Source organism: Gymnoscopelus microlampas (assembly GCF_963454915.1).
Source record: "Gymnoscopelus microlampas genome assembly, chromosome: 16".
NCBI lineage: Eukaryota > Metazoa > Chordata > Actinopteri > Myctophiformes > Myctophidae > Gymnoscopelus > Gymnoscopelus microlampas.
This window is the reverse complement of record NC_139953.1, coordinates 24,105,683-24,130,502: the sequence shown is the minus strand read 5'-3', so window position 1 is coordinate 24,130,502 and position 24,820 is coordinate 24,105,683. Positions and strand designations below refer to the sequence as shown.

General features: G+C 38.8%; 1 protein-coding gene across 5 annotated transcripts; it reads left to right on the top strand.

Annotated features, from left to right (window-relative positions):
* Window positions 1-4,574: 4,574 nt before the first annotated feature.
* Window positions 4,575-11,366, top strand: LOC311063567 (uncharacterized protein). Of its 5 annotated transcripts, XM_084083057.1 has the most exons (15): window positions 4,575-4,601; window positions 4,721-4,801; window positions 4,926-4,985; window positions 5,099-5,132; window positions 5,262-5,309; window positions 5,731-5,874; window positions 5,993-6,037; window positions 7,072-7,143; window positions 7,219-7,284; window positions 7,360-7,440; window positions 8,672-8,764; window positions 8,938-9,121; window positions 9,507-9,610; window positions 9,757-9,937; window positions 11,235-11,366. In XM_084083057.1, the coding sequence occupies exons 2-15, from the start codon at window positions 4,766-4,768 to the stop codon at window positions 11,338-11,340; spliced, it is 1,254 nt and encodes a 417-aa protein (XP_083939183.1). In that variant the 5' UTR covers window positions 4,575-4,601; window positions 4,721-4,765; the 3' UTR covers window positions 11,341-11,366. The 5 variants fall into 5 exon arrangements, with proteins under 5 accessions (XP_083939183.1, XP_083939186.1, XP_083939185.1 ...); XM_084083060.1 differs by having other exon boundaries at window positions 4,586-4,801; window positions 4,949-4,985; XM_084083059.1 differs by having other exon boundaries at window positions 4,586-4,801; window positions 4,946-4,985.
* Window positions 11,367-24,820: the final 13,454 nt, after the last annotated feature.

The following is a 24,820-nucleotide window of genomic DNA, read 5'->3' as shown; positions in this document are numbered from 1 at the left end:
AATATAGAGCTATTTAACAGTTATTTTAACCAAAGCAAATCACGTACCCTACCTTTAAGTCTTTTTAAAACTATGTACTTTTGAATACTTATTTTTAAATACAACTAGTACTTTAACTTGAGTAACATTTTCACTGAGCAACTTTTACTTGTAGTGGCTTGAGTACTTTGTCCATCACTGCAAGCGGCCAATGTGTTGCGTGAATATGTAGATCGGCTATGTTCGCAGAATGTTTGCCTGTAAGTGAAAGTCTGAGTGAAAACGTTCTCTTTTTCAGGTCCAACACAACCACAATCTTATTCAGAACGACTTACGCAAGGTAAATAATCACATACATACTGTAGAATGCAAGGAGAACAGTGTAGTGTCTCAATAAACTAGGCTACCAGGTAAACCATGAACCTAGCATCTGTCTAAACAATTTGCTATATAAATAACAATCTGTACATTGAAAACCCCGACCTCTGAAGGGTTACCGCATTGTCTATTTCTCGCTTCAAATGTGTTCAAAAACATTCTTGAGAGCAATGTTTAGCTGTAAATGACATTATGCATTTGTTTACATGGATGCCATGTGTAATACAGTATAAAATCAAGTAGCGCAGCCAGGTGCTCTGAGCCTTTGATTAGACAGAGGTCTTAGTCAGGTTCACTATGTGTTCTTGTTCAAAATTTGTGGAGATTAGCAAAACAATACTTTATTTTTATCTTCAGAACATGGGGAATCCAAAAATCTATGTTTGCATTTGCACAGACACCTGCATGTCCGCCATATTGGACGTTCAAAATGGCCACCATAAAATACATAATTTTTGTAATCTTGGCTTCTAAACAACATAGAAAGTTAATTAAATATGCTAATCCAATGTTTTCTGGGTCAAGGAATCCAATAGAGACCTAAAGGATTGTGCACAGGGACTTGCAGTAGCGCCACCTAGGGGATGGCCAGTGAAATTCAGGTTTACTATGTTAAAAAATATATTTTCGTTAAAAAGTTTAGATTAGCAAAAATATACACTTTTCGAATCTTCAGAGCATGTAGAATCCAAAAATCCTTGTTTGTATTTGCACAGATACCTGCATGGCCCACCATATTGTTCAATATGGACGACATAAAATATAGCCTAATTTGTGCTATCTTGGATTCTAGACAACCAACCTTAGTTAATATGTTTCCAGGTCAAGGAGTCCAATAAAGACCTCAATGTAGTTATTACATAAAAGCAAGAAAACAAATGTAAATGGAAAATAGTCTTTATATTTGTGTAGTATCAACACATCATTGACTTTATTACACCACAGGTTTGCAGATGTAAAGAAATGGGTGAGAAACATTGTTTCTGTTGTTTTCAAAGAGAAGAAAAGAAAAGAAGAGGGCGGGGAGAGCAAGGAGAACAATCTATCAGTAATAGAAAACATGTCAAGGATATACAAATGGCATAAACCAACAGATACAGTATGTACATGAGGTTAGAGGTGCAAGGTGGTGACACTTTGGTAGGTCTACATTAGCAGCAGGTATGTACATGAGATTACACATTAAGGTGCAAAACAGTATTGACGAGTTATAAGATTGAACTATATACAATATCATCTATCATTCTTTTACGGCTCTTCATCACGGAGGGTCATTTTCAGCATTACAGTCTGCGTCGTTTTTGCAGTCACTTCCAAACAAAGTTCTGTGTAAGCCAAGTTGTGTCTCCTGCATGAACATCTCTGTGTTGTACAATGGGTTTTGCACTGACATCTGAACAACTCTACAATGGCCTGTGGTGCAGGAGGAACCTTTGTGGTAGTAGGTAGTATCTCACCATGGCTCCATGTTTGAGTGGGTCAAAAAGACTCTGCCACGTCTTGGCTTGGCACCACACCCTACTTTGATCATGCACACGTTCAATGTGCTCCTCAAGGGCACCAACGATAGGAGGCAACTTGCTGCTTTATGCCAGATGTTTGCAAAACAGATACCACCTTAGGTCAGGAATGCTTGTTATATGGATGCCCCTTGGGCAGTACATCATACAAAGTTGGCCAATGCAACATTCACCTCCTGTGTTAGTTTCTGTTAGTGGTCAGATGTCAGTGCAAAACCCATTGGACAACCCAGAGAAGTTCATGCAGGGGACACAACTTGGCTTGCACAGAACTTTGTTTGTGTGGAAGTGACTCCGAAAACGACACAGACTGTCTGTAATGCTGAAAATGACACCCCAGACAGTGATGACGAGCTGTAAAAGAATATTCCTGAATGATAGATCTAGTAGATATTGTATGTATATAGTTCAATCGTTCATACTGTTTTTGCATCTTAATGTCTAATCTCATACCTGCTGCTAATGTAGACCTACCAAAGTGTCACCAACTTGCACCTTATGTCTTTTTTTCCCCCAATTTTTATCCCTCGATTTTGTAACCCTTTTTTCACCCGGTGCCAATTTGCTAAGTGATCCTGGGCACTACACTCCCCCCACCAGCCTAGGGAGGCCAGGGCCGAGCTCATGCCTCCTTCAATGCATGAGAGCCAACTGACCTTCTTGTCACGTGACGGGGGAGTTTCCCTGGTTGGACGTAGCGCGTGGAAGGAACACGTTATTCCAACCAGTTCCCTTCCCCTCCATCAGGCGCCCCGGCTGGCCAGAGGGAGGCAGTATAGTGACCAGGATTACTACATGTTTTTGTGAGGGTATTAACTACCCTAGGAGACACGGGGAGAACATGCAAACTCCACACAGAGTAGGCCCTTTCGCGTTATGTCTAACCTCATGTACATACTGTATCTGTTGGTTTATGCCACTTGTATATCCTTGACATGTGTTCTATTACTGTATATCCTTGACATGTTACTGTCTCCCTGCTCTCCCTGACCCCCCCCCCCCCCTCTTCTTTTCTTTTCTTCTCTTTGAAAACAGAAACAAAGGGTTTTTCCACCCATTTCTTTACACCTGTAAACCTGTAAAGTCAATGTGTTGCAACTACACAACTATAAACACTATGTTTTACATTTACATTTGTTTTCTTGCTTTTCTATAATCCTGAGAACTGAGGTCTGTATTGGACTCCTTGACCTGGAAAACATATTTAATTAAGGTTGGTTGTCTAGAATCCAACGTAGCACAAATTAGACTATATATTTGATGTGGTCCATATTGAACATGCAATATGGCGGTCATGCAGGTATATGTGCAAATGCAAACAAGGATTTTTGGATTCCTCATGCTCTGAAGATTCCAAAAGTGTTATAGTTTTGCTAATCAAAAATGTGTAACAAAAGTATATTTTCTAACATAGTCAACCTGCATTTCCATGGCTATCCCCTAGGGGGCGCTGCTGCAAGTCCCTGTGCACTATCCTTTAGGTCTCTATTGGATTCCTTGACCCAGAAAACATAGGATTAGCATATTTAATTAACTTTGTATGTCGTCTAGAAGCCAAGGTAGCACAAATTATATATTTTATGGCGGCCATTTTGAACGTCCAATATGGCGGACATGCAGGTGTCTGTGCAAATGCAAACATAGATTTTTGGATTCCCCATGTTCTGAAGATAAAAAAAATGTATAGTTTTGCTAATCTCCACAAATTTTGAACGAAAGTATATTGTTTTACATAGTGAACCTGACTATCTGTTATTGAGCTCAGCGGTCATTATCCAGAAATAACACACCACTGAATTCAGTGATTGACCAATCAGAATCAAGCATTCAACCAAGCTGTGTAATAATGTAGGATAGGATATCAGGTAAACAATGAACCTAGCTTCTGTCTAAATTACATGCTATCTAAATTGCATTCTTAGCTTTTGTGGTAAACAAAAACAAACCTAAGAAGCAAAAAACCTGAGAACGAGTCACCAAGATTGTGTCTGCATCACTAGCGAAGGTGGCAAGAAGGGGTACAGGGAGAAGTACTATTGTACTAAGGGGTTCCGTCTTCAGATTATAGCAGCAAATTGGGAGTGAGTCTCCAGTTCTGACTGAAATGGAGAGTTAATTCCACAGTTTGGTGTGTTGAAATGTCTTGAGCAAGACACTGCTCCCAATGAGCTGGTTGGTGCCTTGCATTGTCACCAACTATACAGTATAACCAAACCCCCATGGGTTCTCTCCTTGGATAAATTACTCTGACTCATTCTGGCACTTTTAGTCATGGTGTACTGGGATGTACAATGGTATAACAATACGATTCTATTGTAAATATTTCACCATTGATGATGATATTGCTCATTATATTCACTGTAGAGAGACTGTATATTTACCTACTGCGTGCCGGCTGACACTGTACATAATATCAGCCTCACATCATTATCCACTGTTGATAGTCTGCACATATCAATTCATGGACAATATGCATATCTTAGCTGTATTGTTCTACTCTTACCGGCTTATCTGTCCGGTGTTTAATGCCTGTGGTGCTGCTATGACATCTGAGTCTTCCCACAGTGATCCATAAAGGGTGTCTACATTTTCTATTCTGTGTCGATCCAGCCCTTCCCAGAACCATTTCACAACAATCCCATCACCAAGTGCATGAACAGTATCAGTGCAGTCATTTTCAATGGAGGAGAAACATGAGTGTACACAGTGACACCATTAAAATAGGTTGAAACTTTGGACCAGTGTCAAATTATCTCCTTTCATGAAATGAAATTCCCATTTTTATGTTGAGTTCCTCATAGTTCATGCTGGCAAGTTCTACAATTACACTTTCTTTTGTGCAGAAGAGAGGCATCGGACTATTTAAAGTCCTCACATTAGCGGAGCTAATGCAAACAGCAGCATTCTTCATCTTTAAAGTACAGGTATGTATGGCAGGAAATGTCCTACCTTTTATTTACAACTATATTTATGTATGAAATGAAAATATTGTTGAAAATATATTTTCTATTTTTGTGCATTTTCATGTTCTGTATAAAATATTGACAGTTGCGATGTCACTCCCACAGCAGTAAAGGTTTGAGATACTCTGCAATCATGAGCAATTTGGTAGTATGATTTTTTTTCTATATGTTTACTTGGATATCATTTGATAGTTGACACAAATTATTCTAAGTGTTTCAAAATGTAATGCTGTATGTATGTTTAATTTTCTCAAACAGTTCAGGTTTGCCATTATGGCAGGATTTCTGGTTGGTAAGTATTTCAAAAGTAATTTCAATGGTTATCATTGAAAGGCTATTGTGTTTCTGTGCAATATGTATATTATATCATTCATAGGATCAATTTACTTGTTAAATTCACTTTTTTCTCCTCCAAATGTAGTCATTCTGCCAAGTCCTACTTCAAGCAACGAGCGACGCAACAGCGCAAGTATGAGATTTCCCTGAATAGCATTCTGGTTGTTTGCAAAGAAAATTAAGACACACAACATTCATGGATTAAAGGTCTCAGTCGCCATGGCTGATTTCAGTCATTTTCATGAGATTAAAGAGTATTAGAACGGGTCAAACTAGAATACATGTTCAGAATGATCTTCCAAAAAATCCTCATGGTCTTGGATATTTCATAAAAGCAAAGGTTCAAGTCTCAATCTGCAATTTCTTAAACTGGTTGGCTGTATGTAAAACAGCAAGAACATAGGTTTAGAACGATAATACCTAAACATCGCAATTTGACATATCGTCATAACATTTTTTAGGAAACACAGCACTAGTGTGCAAGAATCCTTTCATTCTGTTTCACAGATTGGGATGGCCTAACAATGTGCATTATTTGTTCCATTTTCATTCAGATTTGTCTGCCACTGTTACCCGTCCACCTGTTACCCGTCCATCTGTTATCCGTCCATCTGTTACCCGTCCACATGTTACCCGTCCACCAGTTACCGATCCACCTGTACCCACAGAGCCCTGTACCCACAAAGGGAAACTGCCAGGTACAGAGCAAAGTCTACAGTAGGACAAGTAATAATTAGCATAAGATTTAGTTGATTTACAGCAGGCTATGACTACTAATGACTAACAATTACACTGTTTATTCTTTTTCAATACCAGCAAAAGTAAAGCCTGAAAACAGCGCAAGTAGCCAGGAAATGGACGGTATGTACAGTATCTACAGTAGTACAGGTTTGGGTGTATGTTTGGGTTGTGGACCAATTTCTATGGTAAACTTCCCTTTATGTTTTGTTTCTTACATAAACATAAAAAAATATTTTAAAAAGTTTAAACAAAGAAACTTCAATCATCAATTAAAAACAATTCCAACATTTTTCAAAAGTATTTCATGAATAAAATAAAGACAATCACATAATTGCCATAAATAAAAAATATAAAAACTTTTAATAAGTAGTGAAAATAGCAGGTCCACAAGCTTGCAATGCGGTCCCGGACAAGCTTCTAATTTGATTGAGTTATACATACAATTTGCAGTAGGCAATGAGTATGAAACCGTTGAACAAAAACATATTTGAACAGTGTTCCTCAACCACCTACTGTAAGCCCTATTTACGTTGGTGTACAAAAAATGATGGGAAGCCTGCAGAGCTAGACAACTCCGAGCAGCACGCGCCAACTTCTGATCAGGTACTGTAGGTGATCAGTCACAATCACACTTCATCTGTTTTGGGCGGACTTTATAAACCTCCTATACTGCTCATTCTTTTTGCTGCCATCTTGCTGCTAAGCTGCTGCTGCTTTGAGCTTTAAAACGTTTCTTTTTGTATTATGATGTATTATCTTGCGTCCTTGCTTACTGTAAGTGGCTCTGGATTAAGAGCGTCTGCTAAATGCCTAAACTGTAAACTGTTCTTTGCACTCCCTCCACCACCTTTTCATTCCCGTTAACATATATTTGGCATAATATAATAATGTAAACATAATGATAAGGTCTTTATTATATTTTCATTCTTACATGAGCCCAAATATGCTTATAGATATGTATAGAATTGTCTGACTGAAATAGTGAAAACAGCCAATATACAAGCTCACAGCGTATCACAATGTGACGTACTGTGAGCGCATTTCCGCTTTTTCCACTCTAAATCAAGTTGTTGATTTTTTTTTTACATTTACTAAAATAATAATAATAATAACTAGTTATTGTTGATGTCATGATTACATGTTTCTGCTACCAGGAGATGCTGATTATCCTGAGGGAGGAGACGGAGAAGAGGGAGAGGAGGGAGAGGGACCTTTACCCCAAATAGGTAAATAAAAGTTATGTTCATGTTCTTTCATAATTAGTTATTGTTGATGTCATGAGAACATGTTTCTACTACCAGGAGACACTGATTATCCTGAGGGAGAAGACGGAGAAGAGGGAGAGGGAAATGTACCCCAAATAATGGGTAAATAACAGCTATGTTCATGTTCTTTCATAATTAGTTATTATTGATGTCATGATTAAATGTTTCTACTACCAGGAGACGATTATCAGGGAGAAGACGGAGAAGACGGAGAGGAGGAGCCAGAGCCCACTGATGGAACAGAGGAGGAGATGGAAGGTACAGTGGAACCAATCTACAGTAGGATTGGTATAAGATTGTCTCTATGTCAGATATACAGCAGTCTGCCTATGCTATGACTATGAAATTGCTCAACAAAAACATAGGCAATAGTGTTCTGTAAACAATGTTCATATTCATATTCTTTTATAGGTATTTAGATATTGATCAAATTAGTTATTGGTAATAATGTAATGATTACGCTGGTTCATCTTGTTCACTATACCAGCAGATCCTGTGGATCCTATGGAGAGAATGACTTATGATTATGGGGAAACAGCAAGTGAGGAGTGAGACACAACAAACTCCCAAATCCCAAAGTGGGGGCATTTTCCCTACATTTTTTTGTGTTGTCATAAACATACAAATCTGTAACAATTTATTTTGTCACAAACATACAAATCTGTAACAATACAAATAAAAAATATACATTTACATGTTGTTGAAACAGTGATCTTGCTATGTATAACTCACAAATGTTTTTTTTAAATAAAGAAGAGAGAAAAAGAGGGAAAGAGAGAAGGTCTGAGCAAAAATAGTAAAGAAAAAGAAAAGGAAGAAGAGAGGGAAGGGAAGGAGGGAAAGGGGAACCCTGCTGTCTCGCCTAATGCTCCATCCACTTAGGTCTCCTCATCAAGTGGCACCTGTAAACTCTCATAACAGTCAAGGAAGGACGTCCAAATCTCCTTGAATTTTTGAACAGACTTTGTGGGGGCATTTTAAGCCTTTAATTGACAGTGATAGTAGATAAAGAGGACACAAGAGGAGGGTAATCATGACATTCAGCAAATGGTCCGGCCAGCTGATAATCGAACTGGGGACAGCCCAATAAGCCCATATAGTTTGTAACCTGACCACTTGGCAATCAGGCCACTCCAGTTGCCAAAGTCTTCTACATCTACAGTATGGATTGGACAATATGTGGAAGTGAGTGCTGTAGTGATTTTTACGTTTATATGGGATTTAATGCACCAAAATTGACTACAGTTATGGTTTGACGCACCGTCCATGACTAATGCTGTTGTGCGTGCATGCGTGCGTGTGTGTGTGTGTGTGTGTGTGTGTGTGTGTGTGTGTGTGTGTGTGTGTGTGTGCGCGTGCGTTTGTAAACGTATGTGTGCAGTGTGTGGGAAGGGTTGCCTGGATGTAGTATAGTATGCACTTCCGGCCTGAATTATTGTCTCAGTCCGGCCCTGGTCTAATGTACAGTATTTGTTTTGACTTCATTCAGGTTTCCGTATGAATGCTGTTTTGCCTGCCGCTGTGCTTGCCAACATTACCGATGACAGGTTCCCCCCACATTATGTGAGGCCAAATAATGTCCGTAAGTACAACTTTCTGAGATGACATTTTAGTGTATTATAAAAGTAATATAAATGTGTTATAAAAGTATTCTAAAAGAACAGAATACGTTCATATCTTCTTTCTTTCTTTCTTTCCTTCTTTCTTTCTTTCTTTCTTTCTATTACATATATCCTGTCTTGATGGCTCATCTAGGGTGTTGGACACAGTGGTTCGACAGAGATAACCCATGGCCATGGTACTGGGGAGCTGGAGACTCAGAGACTCTTGCACAGCTTCGCATCGAGAACCCGGGGAAGATTTGTGATAACCCGTCTGCGATTGAGGTCACAACTACAAGTGGAATCAGTGCAGCTTCAACAGGGGAAGTTTTTGCAGCGTAAGTATTGTCTTAAAAGAAGTACTGGTTCAGATTAATTAAATATGTTATGGTTTCTCAGCTTAAGAACACAACCGTGATCATAAATAACTAAACCTACTGTAGTCCACCTGAAGTTGCTGTTTTAAGTGGGTGGTGGGTTTATGAACAAATGTAAGGAACCATGTCACTCATACAAAATTATATTTATTCAGCCTTTAAATCATTTTATGTGGTTGTCAAAACCGTTTTGCAGTCATTTGATTATCCTGTGTGGCACTTTTCATATACATGGGCCTAGACAACTTTGTTACATTCCATCCAGTTCCCATTACCTCCTGAGCCACTGCCGCCCCATTCAGAATGGAAACATCAGACAAAACATACACCTCCTTCTCTTTTTCAGGATGGACACAACCACTGGATTCATATGTAAGAACGAAGACCAACGAGACTGCCGATGCCGTGATTACCGTGTTCGTTTCGTCTGCCACCCACCATTCTGTGGAGGTAACAATGACACCATTATTTCTTTTATGTTGTTGATTTACAGGGGCTCCACCTTCCCATATCAACCTCTGGTGTGCTGAAGTTCCATTGCTCGACTGATTACGTTGTATAGTCATTTGTTTTGTCTTTGATTGCTTCCTGGGCAGTGTGCATCAAGTGGACCAGATGGTTTGACAGGGACAATCCCAGTGGAACAGGGGACTGGGAGCTTGTGAATCACCTGAGGCAACGCTATCCAAAAGAATTCTGCGACTGCTTAGTCTACATAGAGGCTGTTACTGTTGACACAAACACCCCAGCAATGTCTACAGGAGACATTTTCTACGCGTAAGTTGACTTGACTTCAGCGGAATAAGGAAATACAATAATTTCCCATGAACAAGGGCACTTCAATAAATATACACTTAAGCCCTGTATACTTGGTTTCACAACAAATAGAGAAAATAGCCGATCTACAAGCTCACAACATGTCACATCGCAGCATGTTCTGAGCTTGTAGATCAGCCACTTTTGAAAACATGAAATCATTTTTCAGAAAAAACAAAAACAAATTCTTGCCTATAACAACATGCCTAAAATAAACGGTTAAAATGAACAATTCTGTGTGATGCCATAATAGTAGCGAGACCAAATTTCAAAAACTCACTCAGAAAAGACCCACACATACATAAAAATACAATACATACGTAGTATAGGATACCAGTAGGTACACACTGCAGACAGTCAGAAATCCAGTAAACCATATTGATGTTTACCTGCCTACAGTAGCTTTAAAGAGAGTAATTCTACTGTAGTATGATACAGTATGTAGGCAGCAGGCCCATGTTTGAACATGTGGGATTTTCAAAGCTGTATCATTTTATTTCAGACTTTACTAAAAAACACAACACTTTACTTTCAACGTCTTCCACAACAAATATGATATGGTCATTTAGCCTTCCCTATCCTTATCCCACACCGCCTATGGTCATGGAAGGATACACAATCTCTCCTTTTCATTTGCCGTGTTGATGAAGATGATCATTAGAACATCAAAGTGGGATGTGAAAGGGAAAGAGAGGCAGGAACCGATGGCCCAGTTGTTGTATAAGGTACCCATTACAAAGGTAAAGAAGATAGACCTGGGTGCAAACCTTGGAACAAAGCAGCACATGTAGAACACAGAAAAGTGTTTGTATGTATATATAGTAAATACGTACATGCGGTGCAAGTTGCAAAGTGTTTATCACACCTTGCAGTTTCTTAGGCTACTGCTCGGCAAAGCCAGGGGAATTTGCACTTAAAAGTGTGGGGAAGAGGAACTTTGGAATATGGTGGCATCTAGAATACGCTCTGTGCATGACTTTAGTCACAGGTTTCCAGAAGGTGGCATATGCACAGAGCCTATTAGATTCACTACCAGATTGAGCTAGGATGTCAACCCAAAATGTCAATGAATGCTGGTCAGACATACTGTATAGTCATATATGTTGTTTCCCTTTTCTTTTCTGTTTTAAATCTCTGCCCAAAACTGAAAACCGAACCATCATAGTATGATAAAAGCTTGACAAATATTTCAGTTTAAATCTTTCAGATTTGAATACCATTCTGAATGACTAATTGGGATACATAATTCATTTTTCAGCTACAATCCAACCGTTGGATTAGTCTGCCGCAATGGGGATCAGAGATGCAGAGACGGAAGATGCCGTGATTATAAAGTGAGGTTTGGATGCCCATGCCACTGTTAGACCGCCATGAGTCAATGATATTCAAGATACTGGAAGTTTATAATCAAATGATTGTACTTTTAAGACTTTTAGTTGACATTTTTATATACAATAAAACAAACAGCACAATGTTGTGTGATGTTCTATATTGGCAGAATCAGCTTTTTTTGCGTTCGTTTACGGCCTAAAACAGTGACTTTGAGAGTTGTTTCGCCGTACTATGTGAGTCAATGTGGAGCACATTTTGAATTATCAATTTCTAATCAATGGAGCAACTATTTTTGATATCTTGTAACTAACTACCTCTACCAAAGTGTATATGATGTTCTGCATAGTAGTGTGTATCTGTCTGTCATTTAATGTCACTATGAATTGAGTACAAAAGGACGAGGACCCCATTTGAAACAAGCCATTAGGCTTTCATTTAAACTGTACTTTCATGTGCTTTTTGTCTGCAAACCTCTAAATAAAGTATTCATTCAATCAATCAATCAATCAATCAATCAATCAATCAATCAATCAATCAATCAATCAATCAATCAATCAATCAATCAATCAATCAATCATGTTATAAAATGATTGTTGTTATATTAGTGCTATATCAGTACTATTTGTTTATGTTAATATTTTACTTCTTGTGGGCAACTTCCTTAATATTGTATGGCTTCAGATGGATAACTCGAGCCCTGTCTGTAACTTCCTTACCAACTGCTGTTGCGGCATTCATTGTAACTACGCCATACTATTATTATCATAAACTGGGTTGAGTATAATCGTGTGGAGCAATCACAATTTATAATTGTGATAATGAGCACTGGGAACAAGCAATTTTGAGGAGAGAACCACTTTAAGGTGTTCCTAATGTTATGTTTACTGTACATTTGCAGTTAGATACGGTGTGTGGACATTGTTGCACATTAATAAATGTGCAACAATAAAGAATGGTATAAAGTATTTTTTATTGCTTTATTCCATATAAAAACAAATCCATGGAGCGTACTGTAATGTAAATGGTAGGACCTCCCATAGAGGCAATTATTGCTCGCTCTGCTGCCTTTGAATGGTAAATACAACCGTTGAAAACTAGGCTTTCATCAGTCTGCTCAAAATAGTTGTTAGGAATTCTGCGTTGCCAGAGGTTGATTATCAACTAGAAAAAGTGCTCCTCGGAGCACAGGTCTCCGCCAGGTCAGGTAGGCTACTGTGGCCTCCTGGTGGCGCTATAATAGGCCAACGTGAAAAGGGTGCCATCTCTTCTTAGGCCTTGCACGACAATCGGACACTGACTGCATTCATGATTTGAGGCATTTTGTTAAAAACATGTGTTTCGCTAAATTAGACCTGTTGGTGGCGCTATAACAGGCCAATGTTAAAAGGGTGGCATTTGTTCCTCAACATACAGTAGTGTGAATGTGCGTGCAAAGTCTGAGCGCAATTGGACGGTGTGTTCATGATTTGCAGAATTTTGTTCAAAACAAGCCAATAATGCAAACTTTAGATGTCAATCTTAGCCAATCAGTATGGAATATGACAAATCAAACACATCCGTAGTGATCACATGACTATAGAGATCATGTGTACCGATTCGCGTGAAATTTGGATAAAATTGGAAGGAGTAGTATAAAAAAATGTGTTTTACATATAAAAGGCAGATGTGAAAATTGCAGGGCAAAGGTTTTTCCTTGACCTATAGGGAGTGTGCATACAAAGTTTTACACAGATCGGTGCAATTATAGGTAAAAACACGAATCGGCCTGTTATAGCGCCACCATGAGGCTGATTTGAAAATGTTCAAATGGTAGTTCTTCATCGGCCTAATGGGAATGTGCGTGCAAAAATTCACGGAAATTGCATGCTGTGTTCATGATTTGAGGCATTTTGTTCAAAACGGTGCACTCCTGCAAACTTTGGAAGACATTTTTAGCCAATCAGGATGGAATATGAGAAATCTGAAAGACCTGTTTCGTTTAAAGGCATTGTAGGCAACATTAAGCCTAAATTAAAAAAAAATATGTATATATATATATTTTGTATTTTTTCCCCTCTATCAGCCACTATATAATGATGCTGCATTGATGATGCTGCATTGAAACACAGGCCTCTTTCTGAAAACCGTATTTTCCCTGAATTGTTTATGTTTGTGCAGTTCGTTTCCCGGCCACCAGGGGGTGATGCCTCCATAGACTTCCATAGACTTCCTTAAGTCCCGGACAAACATAACAACAACAACAACAATAGGGAAAATACGGATTTCAGAAAGAGGCCTGTGTTTCAATGCAGGAAAACACCCCAGCATCATTATATAGTGGCTGATAGAGGGGAAAAAATGCAAAATATATATATATAAATATTTTTTAAATTTAGGCTTAATGTTCCCTACAATACCTTTAATGACTATATAGACACTGTGTACCGATTTGCGTGCTGTTTGGACAAAATCTGTAGGAGTACTGTCAAGAAATGTGTTTTGCACAAATCGGCCTCCTGGTGGCGCTATAACAGGCCCCTGTGAAAAAATTGGGGCAGAGGTTCTGCTCTGCATCCAGGGACTGTGTGTGCACAGTTTGGCTGCGAGCAAGCCAACGGTGCCGGAGATTAGCTGTACACAGACAGATCGAATGACGGACGGACGGACACACGGACGGGCGGACAGGGGGTAAAACATACTCTCTCGCCATGCCTTTCGGCCTGGCTGAGACAATTAGGGTCATATGAAGGTCATCTGTGCCAAATGTCTCGCTTCTATCACCAACTGCACTATCGTGTCAATTTCCCGCCTAGCTATTACAGTAAACAACAACACAACATCAAACAGACAGTGTGGTGCCTCAGTAATCTAGGATCATAGGTAAACCTAGCAGAACCTAGCATCAGTCTAAGCAATATAATATTAAAACAATTATAATAATCTGTACATTGAAACTATACAAACTAAGATTCCAGGTCAACAAATGAACCTGGCATCTGTCTAAATAACATGCTATCTAAATTTTTACCTAACATAAGATTGCATGGTTGTCAAGGCTAGGTCAAGTGCTATGGGCTAAGGTGGAGTCTGAAGAGATGAGTTTTCAGATTGGGGTGGAAAATTGGGAGTGAATCTCCTGTTCTTACAGGGGTTGTTCCACAGTTTGGGAGACAGAAGGGAGAAGAGTCTTTGACGTGTGGAGTGTTGTTCCTGGATGTTTTAGGGAAGATTCAGACAGCTTTCCTGTGTTAGCTGATCTGAGTGAGCAGGAGGGATTGTAGGGTTGCATCAGGCTTTGAAGATATGGGGGTGCGGGTGCCATATCTTTGGTTGCTTTGTAGACCAACATCAGTGTTCTTCTTCCCAACACTAGCATTTTGAAAGATGAGCACAGGAGTCATATATATAATGGTAGTATCATAAAAACATGACTTAATCTTTAAATTTTAATCCTTAAATTTCTAAATCCATTCAGAATAACTCATTGGGATAATACATTTTTCAGATACAATCCAACCACTGGATTCAACTGCCGCAATAAAGTGGAGAAGAAATAACAATGTGCCAATAAATGTGATTTGGATGTCGATGCCACTTGTAAGACACATGTCACTCAATGATATCCACCATAGGCCTTCTTGAAGATTTAGAACCTTTTATAAGCATTTTACAATTACAATTCAGGCATTTAGCAGATGCTCTTATCCAGAACGACTTACACAAGGTAAATAATCACATACTGTACATAGAATGCAAAGAGAACAGTGTAGTGCCTCAAAAACTATAATATATATAACTAGGCTACCAGGTAAACCATGAACCTAGCATCTGTCTAAACAATTTGCTATATAAATAACAATCTGTTGGCCTACATTGAAAACCCTGACCCCTGAAGGGTTACTGCATTGTCTATTTCTCAAAACATTCAAAAACAAAACAAAAACATTCTTGAGAGCAAAGTTTAGCTGTAAATGACATTATGCGTTTGTTTACATGGCTGCCACGTAGAATACAGCATAAAATCCAACAGCGCAGCCAGGTCCTCTGAGCCTTTGATTAGACAGAGGTCTGTTATTGAGCTTGGCGTCATTATCCAGAAATAACACACCACTGAATTCAGTGATTGACCAATCAGATTCAAGCATTCAACCAAGCCATTAAATAATGTAGGATAAGATGTCAGGTAAACAATGAACCTAGCTTCTGTCTAAATAACATGCTCTATAAATTACATTCTTAGCTTTCACGGTAAAGAAAAACAAACCTAAGAAGCAAAAAACCTGAGAACCATCGTCACTAGCCCCATTTAGAACCTCTCCCTCCGCTATGTAGCTCCGAGATGAGGTCGTGGGTCGGTGCCGTTTGAGCAGGACATTTTCGAATATTTTCCACTTTACATGATTCTTACCCCTTTCTGCACATCGTATCCACTGCATCTGCAATGCTCTCAGATGTTTTAACTTTTAGCGCACTATAAAATCTATCCAACGGGTTGAAAAAAGTGTTTAAATCGCTTATTTACTCAGCCGGTTCCATAATATTTCTACTCTTATTCGTTGTGTTTTTACCACCCGGAAGTATCATCCCTTTTGGCAGCGGTACTGCCACCCCTGGTCGGATAATGAATAACATCTGGTTTCATCAGGTGGAAGATGCAATTCAACATTGACCAGGGGATCAGTAATGTCGCCTCTGCGGGCGCAACTTCCGGAATGTCTTAAAAACATAGAAAACCTTTATTTTTTGGATACGATGTGCAGAAAGGGGTAAGAATCATGTAAAGTGGAAAATATTCGAAAATGTCCTGCTCAAACGGCACCGACAAACGTGGAACCTCATCTCGGAGCTATACAGCGGAGGGAGAGGTTCCGATTGGAGCTACGTTGTCACTAAATATACAGTATAACCAAGCCCCCATGCGTTCTCTCCTTGATTAAATGATTCTGGCACTTTTAGTCATGGAGTACTGGGATGTACAATAGTATAAAAATAAGATTCTATTGTAAATGTTTCACCGTTGATGATGGTATTGCTCATTATATTCACTGTAGATAGACTGTATATTTACCTACTGCGTGCTGGCTGACACTGTACATAATATCAGCCTCACATCATTAATCCACTGTTGATCTGCACGTATCAATTCATGGTCAATATGCATATCTCAAGGTTCAAGGTTGTACTTTATTGTTACATCTTGTGTACAGGTTCATAAGAGTAAAACTTACTAATTACTTACTAATAGAGACTAATGATAGAAAACTTATAAAGTTTTAAAGAAAAGAGAGCACCACCAGCATTTTTTCTTCAGTAGCTGCCACCAACTTTGTGTAAACAACTATATTTTATATAGCAGATTAGGTACAGTATAGGTGCAGTTCAGGCATAATAGTGCAAGAAAAGGACAGATGGTTGAGGGGGGGGCAGTTTAGCATTTCCCTTTTCCCTGGTTCGTTCTGGTTCTTGTCAGATCGTTCATGTAACTGATTGTACGTGGATAGAAGCTTTGTTTATTATCTATTGTTCTACTCTTACCGGTATCTGTCCGGTGTTTAATGCCTCTGGTGCTGCTATATATGACATCTGAGTCTTCCCACAGTGATCAATACAGGTGTGTCTACATTTTCTATTCTGTGTTGATCCAGCCCTTCCCAGAACCATTTCACAACGATCCCATCACCAAATCTATGAACAATATCAGTTCAGTCATTTTCAATGGAGGAGAAACATAAGTGTACACGGTGACGCCATTAAAATAGGTTGAAACTTGGACCATGATCTACTTAAGTGATCCTCTTATTAGATTCAATTCCCATTTTTATATAAAGTTCCTCATAGTTCATGCTGGCAAGTTCTACAATTACACTTTCTTTTGTGCAGAAGAGAGGCATCAGACTATTTAAAGTCTGACAAGTCTCACATTAGAGCAGACACACAGACAAACAGCAGCATTCTTCATCTTTAAAGTACAGGTACGTACAGCAGATACTTATGTATGAAATGAAACTATTGACTGTATTTTTGTGCATTGTCATGTTCTGTATAAAATATTAACAGTTGCGATGTCACTCCCACAGCAGTAAAGGTTTGAGATACTCTGCAATCATGAGCAATTTGGTAGTATGTTTTTTTTTCTATATGTTTACCTGGATATCATTTGATAGATATAATGTAATAATATAAAAAATATAATGCTGTACGTATGTTTCATTTTCTCAAACAGTTCAGGTTTGCCATTATGGCAGGATTTGTGGTTGGTAAGTATTTTATCAGTAATTTCAATGGTTATCATTGAAAGGCTATTGTGTTTCTGTGCAATATGTCATATTCATAGGATCAATTTGCTTGTTAAATTCACTTTTTTTCTGCTCCAAATGTAGCCATTCTGCCAAGTCCCACTTCAGAAAGCAACGAGCGACGCTACAGCGCAAGTACGAGATTTCCCTGAATAGCATTCTGGTTGTTTGCAAAGCAAATTAAGACACACAACATTCATGGATTAAAGGTCTCAGTGGCCATGACTGATTTCAGTCATTTTCATAAGATTAAAGAGCATTAGAACGAGTCAAACTAGAATACATGTTCAGAATAATCTTCCATGAAGCCCTCATGGTCTTGGGTATTTCATAAAAGCAAAGGTTAAAGTCTCAATCGGCAATTTCTTCAACTGGCTAGCTGTATGTAAAACAGAAAGAACATTTTCACAAGTTTAGAACGATAATACCTAAACATCGTAATTTGACATATTGTGCTAATTGTTTAGGAAACACTGCTGTTTCACATATTGGGATGGCCTAACAATGTGCATTATTTGTTCTATTTTCATTCAGATGTGTCTACCATTACCCGTCCACCTGTTACCCGTCCACCTCCCACTAAACCATTAAAGGGTGCTTCAGAGGGAGAGGCCTGTGCCCATAAAGGGAAACTTGCAGGTACAGAGCAAAGTCTACAGTAGGACAAGTAATAATTAGCATAAGATTGAGATGTGTGTAAGATTTACAGCAGGCTATGACTATGAAACAGTTAAACAAAAGACACATTTAACAACAATAGTATTCCTTTAAACAAGCTAAATTATATTCATATTCTTCCATAGTTATTGTTGATGTAACAATTACACTGTTTCTTCTTATTCAATACCAGCAAAAGCAGAGGCTGATGCTGAGCCCAGTGATGGCACAGAGGAGGAAATGGAAGGTATGTACAGTGGGACCAATCTACAGTAGTACAGGTTTGGGTATATGTTTGGGTCACGGACCAATTTTTATGGGTCAAGTAAATATCCCCTTTTTTTGTTTCCTTCATAAAGAAAAAAGATTTTAAAAAGTTTAAACAAAAGAAATCACAACTTTTCATTAATTAAAAACAATTACAACATTTTCCAAAAGTATTTCATGAATGAAAATAAAAAAACGTTTAAGAAGTCGTGAAAATAGGAGGTCCACAAGCTTGCAACGTGGCGCGAAGCGACGTGTTGCAATCTTGTAGATCTGCTATTTTCACTAGTTTGGGTCCCGGGCAAACTAATTTCTCTTTTGGGTCTAGGCTAAAAAGTTTGCCAACCACTGGGTTATTGTTGATTGATTTATACGTACAATTTGCAGCAGGCAATGAGTATGAAACAGTTGAACAAAAACCTATTTGGACATTGTTCCTCAACCACCTTGTCGTACAAAAAAGGCAGACAACTTCGAGCAGCGCCAACAACTGTTCAAGTGATCAGTCACACTCCATTTGTTTTGGGGCAGGCCTTTTAAACCTCCCATACTGCTCATTCTTTTTGCTGCTGCTCAGCCATCTTGCTGCTAAGCTGCTTCTGCTTTGTGCTTAGCTTTATAACGTTTTTTTTGCGCTCCCTCCACCACCCCTGTGGGCTGTTTCTATGTCATTCCATTAGGTCTTGCTATTTCATTCCCATTAACATATATTTGCCATAATATAATAATAATGAAAATATAATGATAATGTATTTATTATATTTTCATTCTTACAGATAAGCCCAAATATACGTATAGATATTTATAGAATTGTCTCACTGAAATAGGGAAAATAGCCAATATACAAGCTCACAGCGTATCACAATGTGACGTATTGTATATATTGTGAGCACATTTCGCTTTTTCCACTCTTAATAATGAAGTTGTTGATTTTTTTTTAAAATTACATTTACACCAAATAATAAGTAAATACAATTGATTGTTCAAATTCTTTCATAATTAGTTATTGTTGATGTCATGATTACAGTACATGTTGCTGATGCTGATAATCCTGAGGGAGAAGAGGGAGAGGAGGAGGCAGAGCCCACTGATGGAACAGACGAGGAAATGAAAGGTACAAGTGGAACCAAGCTACAGTATAGAACAAGTTATGGTATAAGATTGATCGTCTCTATGTGAGATAAACAGTAGCCTACACGCTATGACTATGAAATTGCTGAACAAAAACATAGGCAATAGTGTTCTGTAAACAAATGATGTTCATATTCTTTTATAGGTATTGATCAAATTAGTTATTGGTAATAATGTAATGATTATGCTGGTTCAACTTGTTCACTATACCAGCAAATGCTGAGGATCCTGAGGAGAGAATGATAGATTCAGGGTCCAGTATAAGGGAAACAGCAAGTGAGGAGAGAGACAAAACAAACTCCCAAATCCCAAACTCTTTTTAAAGACATTTTGTCGGTGCATTTTAAGCCTTTTTGACAGCGATTGCAGATAGAGAGGACATGCAGAAAGAGAGTAGGGTAATCATGACATTCAGCAAATGGTCCGGCCAGCTGATAATCAAACTGGGGACAGCACAATGAGCCCATGTAGTTTGCAACCTGACCACTTGGCTATCAGGTCACTCCCGTTCCCAAAGTCTTCTACAGCATGGATTGGACAATATGTGGAAGTGAGTGCTGCAGTGATTATTACGTTTATATGGGATTTAATGCACCAAAATTGATTACAGTTATGGTTTGACGCACCACCCATGACTAATGCTGTTGTGCGTGCGTGCGGATGTGCGTGCAGGTGTGTGTGTGTGCGTGCGTTTGTATACGTACGTGTGCAGTGTGTGGGAAGGATGTATTCCCACACACTGCCTGGATGTATAGTATGCACTTCCGGACTGAATTATTGTCTCAGTCCGGCCCTGGTCTGATGTACAGTATTTGTTTTAATTTCATTCAGGTTTCCGTTTCAATCCTGATAAAGCTGCTTCTGTTGACAAGTACAGGCTTGTCAATATTACCACTGACAGGTTCACCCCAGATTATTCGAGACCAAATACCCGTAAGTACAACTTTATGAGATGACCTTTTTGTGTATTATAAAAGTAATATAAATGTGTTATAAAAGTATTATAAAAGAACAGAATCACTGCATATCTTCTTTCTTTCTTTCTTTCTTTCTTTCTATTGCATATATTCTGTCTTGATGGCTCATTTAGGGTGTTGGACAGAGTGGTTCAACAGAGATAACCCATGGTGGGGAGATGAAGACTCAGAGACTCTTGCACAGCTTCGCATCGAGAACCCGGGGAAGATTTGTGATAACCCTTTTGGAATTGAGGTCACAACTACATATAAAGTCAAAGCAGCTCTAACAGGGGAGGTTTTTGCAGCGTAAGTATTGTCTTAAAAGAAGTACTGGTTCAGATGGATTATTTATGTTTTGTGTCATACATTTTGACTCAACTTAATAACATAACCCTGATCATATAAATAACTAAATGGTAAAGAAAAGTATATCCAAGATGGTCCACAAACCTACAAAGTCCACCTACTGTAGTACTGTTGCTGTTTTAAGTGGGTGGTGGGTTTATGAACAAGTGTAAGGAACCATGTCACTCATACAAAATTATATTTATTCAGCCTTTGAATAATTTCATGTTGTTGTCAAAGCCGTTTGGCAGTCATTTGATTATCCTGTGTGTCACTTTTCACCTACCTGGGCCTAGACACCTTAAAAAAAAAAAAGCATTTATAAATACTATTTTATTCATTCTATTTTAACATTATCAATGCAACATGCCAGTTACATTCCATTCAGTTCTTCCTTTACTTGATTTCTAACCTCATTACACATTGGAAGTGGATGTTTTTCCATTGCCAGCTATAACAGGGTATCATCTTTCAGCTACGCCAACACCAGGAACTTACTGTACTGAGAAGAAAGCTAGCTAACATTACTTACATTTCTTCAAATTGTGTCCATAAATATAACCCATCATAAGCAATTGAACAAAAACACATTTGATGGTAACAGTGTTCCTCAACCACCTAAGCTCTATATATTTTGTTGTTCCAAAAAATATGCGAAGCCTGCTTGCTGCCAAGCTGCTGCTTCTTTGTGCTTATCTTTCCAATGTTTTTTTGCGCTCCCTACACCACCCCAGCATCCACCTGTATCCACCATAAATATAACCCATCATAAGCAATATGTAGCAAGATGTAGCTCCAATATGCTCAGTACTATATATGGCCAAAATCAAGACGGCCACTTTACCTCCTGAGCCACTGCCGCCCCATTCAGAATGGAAACTGTGCATCAGAAAAAACATACACCTCCTTCTCTTTTTCAGGATGGACACAACCACTGGATTCATATGTAAGAACGACGACCAACAAGACTGTCGATGCCATGATTACCGTGTTCGTTTTGTCTGCCACCCACCATTCTGTGGAGGTAACAATGACACCATTTTTTCTTTTATGTTGTTGATTTACAGTGGCTCCACCTTCCCATATCAACTTCTAGTGCGCTGAAGTTCCATTGCTCGAACTGATTACATTGTATAGTCATTTGTTTTGTCTTTGATTGCTTCCTGGGCAGTGTGCATCAAGTGGACCAGATGGTTTGACAGGGACAATCCAGGACCCAGTGGAACAGGGGACTGGGAGACGGTGAGCGACCTGAGGCGACGTTATCCAAAAGAATTCTGCGACTGCTTAGTCTACATAGAGGCTGTTACTGTTGACACAAACACCCCAGCAATGTCTACAGGAGACATTTTCTACGCGTAAGTTGACTTGACTTCAGCAGAATAGGGAAATACAATAATTTGCATGCTTTTCCCATGAACAAGGGCACTTCAATAATTATTTCTTAACCACTTAAGCCCTATATACTTGGTTGCACAACGAATAGAAAAAATAGCCGATCTACAAGCTCACAACGTGTCACATCGCAGTGTGTTCTGAGCTTGTAGATCAGCCACTTTTGAAAGTTTTGAAAACATGAAATCATTTTTCAGAAAAAACTAAAACAAATTCTTGCCTATAACATGCCTAAAATACGTGGTTAAAATGAACAATTCTGTGTGATGCCATAATAGAAGCGAGACTTTAATGTTATTTGTTTTTTAATCACTTCGAAAAGACCCACGCATACATAAAAACATACATACGTAGTATAGGGTACCGTACACACTGCAGACAGTCACAAATCCAGTAAACCAAATTGATGTTTACCTGCCTACAGTAGGTTTAAAGAGAGTAATTCTACTGTAGTACAGTATGATACAGTATGTAGGCAGCAGGCCTGTGTTTGAACATGTGGGATTGTCAAAGCTGTATCATTTTCTTTCAGACTTTACTAAAAAACACAACACTTTACTGTCATCGTCTTCCACAACAAATATGATATGGTCATTTAGCCTTCCCTATCCTTAGCCTCACACACCGCCTATGGTCATAGCAGGATACACAATCTCTCCTTTTCATTTGCCATGTTGATGAAGATGATCATTAGAACATCAAAGTGGGATGTGAGAGGGAAATAGAGGCAGGAACAGATGGCCCAGTTGGTGTATAAGGTACCCATTACAAAGGTAAAGAAGATAGACAGGCCTTGGTGTTGTCTGAAGCAAACCTGGGAACAAAGCAGCACCATAGAACACAGAAATATGTTTGTAGAGTAAATATGTACATCCATAGGTGCAAGTTGAAAAGTGTTTAGCACACCTTGCAGTTTCTCAGGCTACTGCTCGGAAAAGCCAGGGGAATTTGTACTTAAAAGTGTGGGGACTTTGGAATATGGTGGCATCTAGAATATGGTGGAATATGGTGGCATCTAGAATAGGCTCTGTGCATGACTTTAGTCACAGGTTTGCAGATGGTGGCATTCTCGTTTACCGTTCTGGCTCATTTTCCCATAGCTCCTGTATATCTGATTGGCTGATTTGATATCCTCATTTGATTGATTGCTGCCAAGCCACTCAAACGCAGCTATAGGAAAATGAACCAGAATGGATATGCCACCTTCTGGAAACCCAGGACTACAGTTATGCACAGAGCCTATTAGATTCACTGCCAGATTGAGCTAGGATGTCACCCCAAAACGTCAATGAATGCTGGTCTGACATATACTAGAGTCATACAGTATATGTTGTTTTCCTTTTCTTTTCTTTTTTTAAATCTCTGCCCAAAACTAAGTTAATATATGTCATTTTGAAAATGGAGCGATCATAGTATGATAAAAGCTTGACAAATATTTCAGATTTGAATATCATTCTGAATTACTAATTGGGATACATAATTCATTTTTCAGCTACAATCCAACCGTTGGATTAGTCTGCCTCAATGAGGATCAGAGATGCAGAGACGGAAGATGCCGTGATTATAAAGTGAGGTTTGGATGCCCATGCCACTGCCCATGACCACCAGAGCTCACGCCTTAACAAGGAGGTCCCTTTAAATACAGCTTTGCATTATAGGTCTCTGCTTGTTTGCTGCCTGTTTCACTGCTGCTTAGCTGCCTCCTCCACCCCAGCCTCCACCTTTTGATCAGAGTCTGGCATAGGCTCAAATACTTGTGATATTATATGTGCTAATTCACCCTAATATGTCAATGTATTGCTTATTGTTTGATATTGTATCCCTATGGGGGTTTTGCTTAACATTCCCTGATTTTGCTTAGCATGCTGCTTGGACAAAATTCAGGGAATATTTCCAAGAGCGGAGCCTTTAGCGCCAAGCTTAACTGTATTCCATTTGTTGCAATAAATGGTTAAATCTACTTTGATGTGAGTGTTCCTGACTGAATTATAAATGTTTTATAACAGGACATTATTGTAAAGTGCTACCGAATTTTGTCTTGTTTTCAGTTTCATTTATTTCTATTACCAATGTCAATTACTATGGCAACAAATGTTTTCAAAGAACAATTGTGGCTCATCACTTGGTAATATTATAACCCCAGGTGTATGAACTTATGTGTAGAACCCAAGCCCCCAGAACCCAGTGTTTGCATTGAAGCGCATTGGACATGCTGGCCATTCATAGGTACTGCACATAGACTGTATACAAATATGTAGACCATTGAAGCCACATACGCTATGTTAATAACTAATACAAATAAAAGCTATGTGTTAACTGTTCATAGTATGTTTGCTGTAGAGATATTTGTGCTCCTTGACCTGAATCACAATGTCCCCTTTTGTGTTGTGAGCATATGCCTGCCAAAATGTATGTCCAAAATGTTGGATATGACCCTATAGAGGCTGGATTTAGCCATTGGGCCGCCGGGGCCGTGGCCCCAG

Bases quoted from the DNA above. Each gene is read 5' to 3' on its own strand.
- LOC311063567 (XM_084083056.1), top strand. From the start codon at position 4,682: ATGCTGGCAAGTTCTACAATTACACTTTCTTTTGTGCAGAAGAGAGGC. The intron at 5,310-5,730 runs GTATGAGATTTC...ATTTTCATTCAG, and splicing joins CGAGCGACGCAACAGCGCAA to ATTTGTCTGCCACTGTTACC. The intron at 6,038-7,071 runs GTATGTACAGTA...TTCTGCTACCAG, and splicing joins AAGTAGCCAGGAAATGGACG to GAGATGCTGATTATCCTGAG.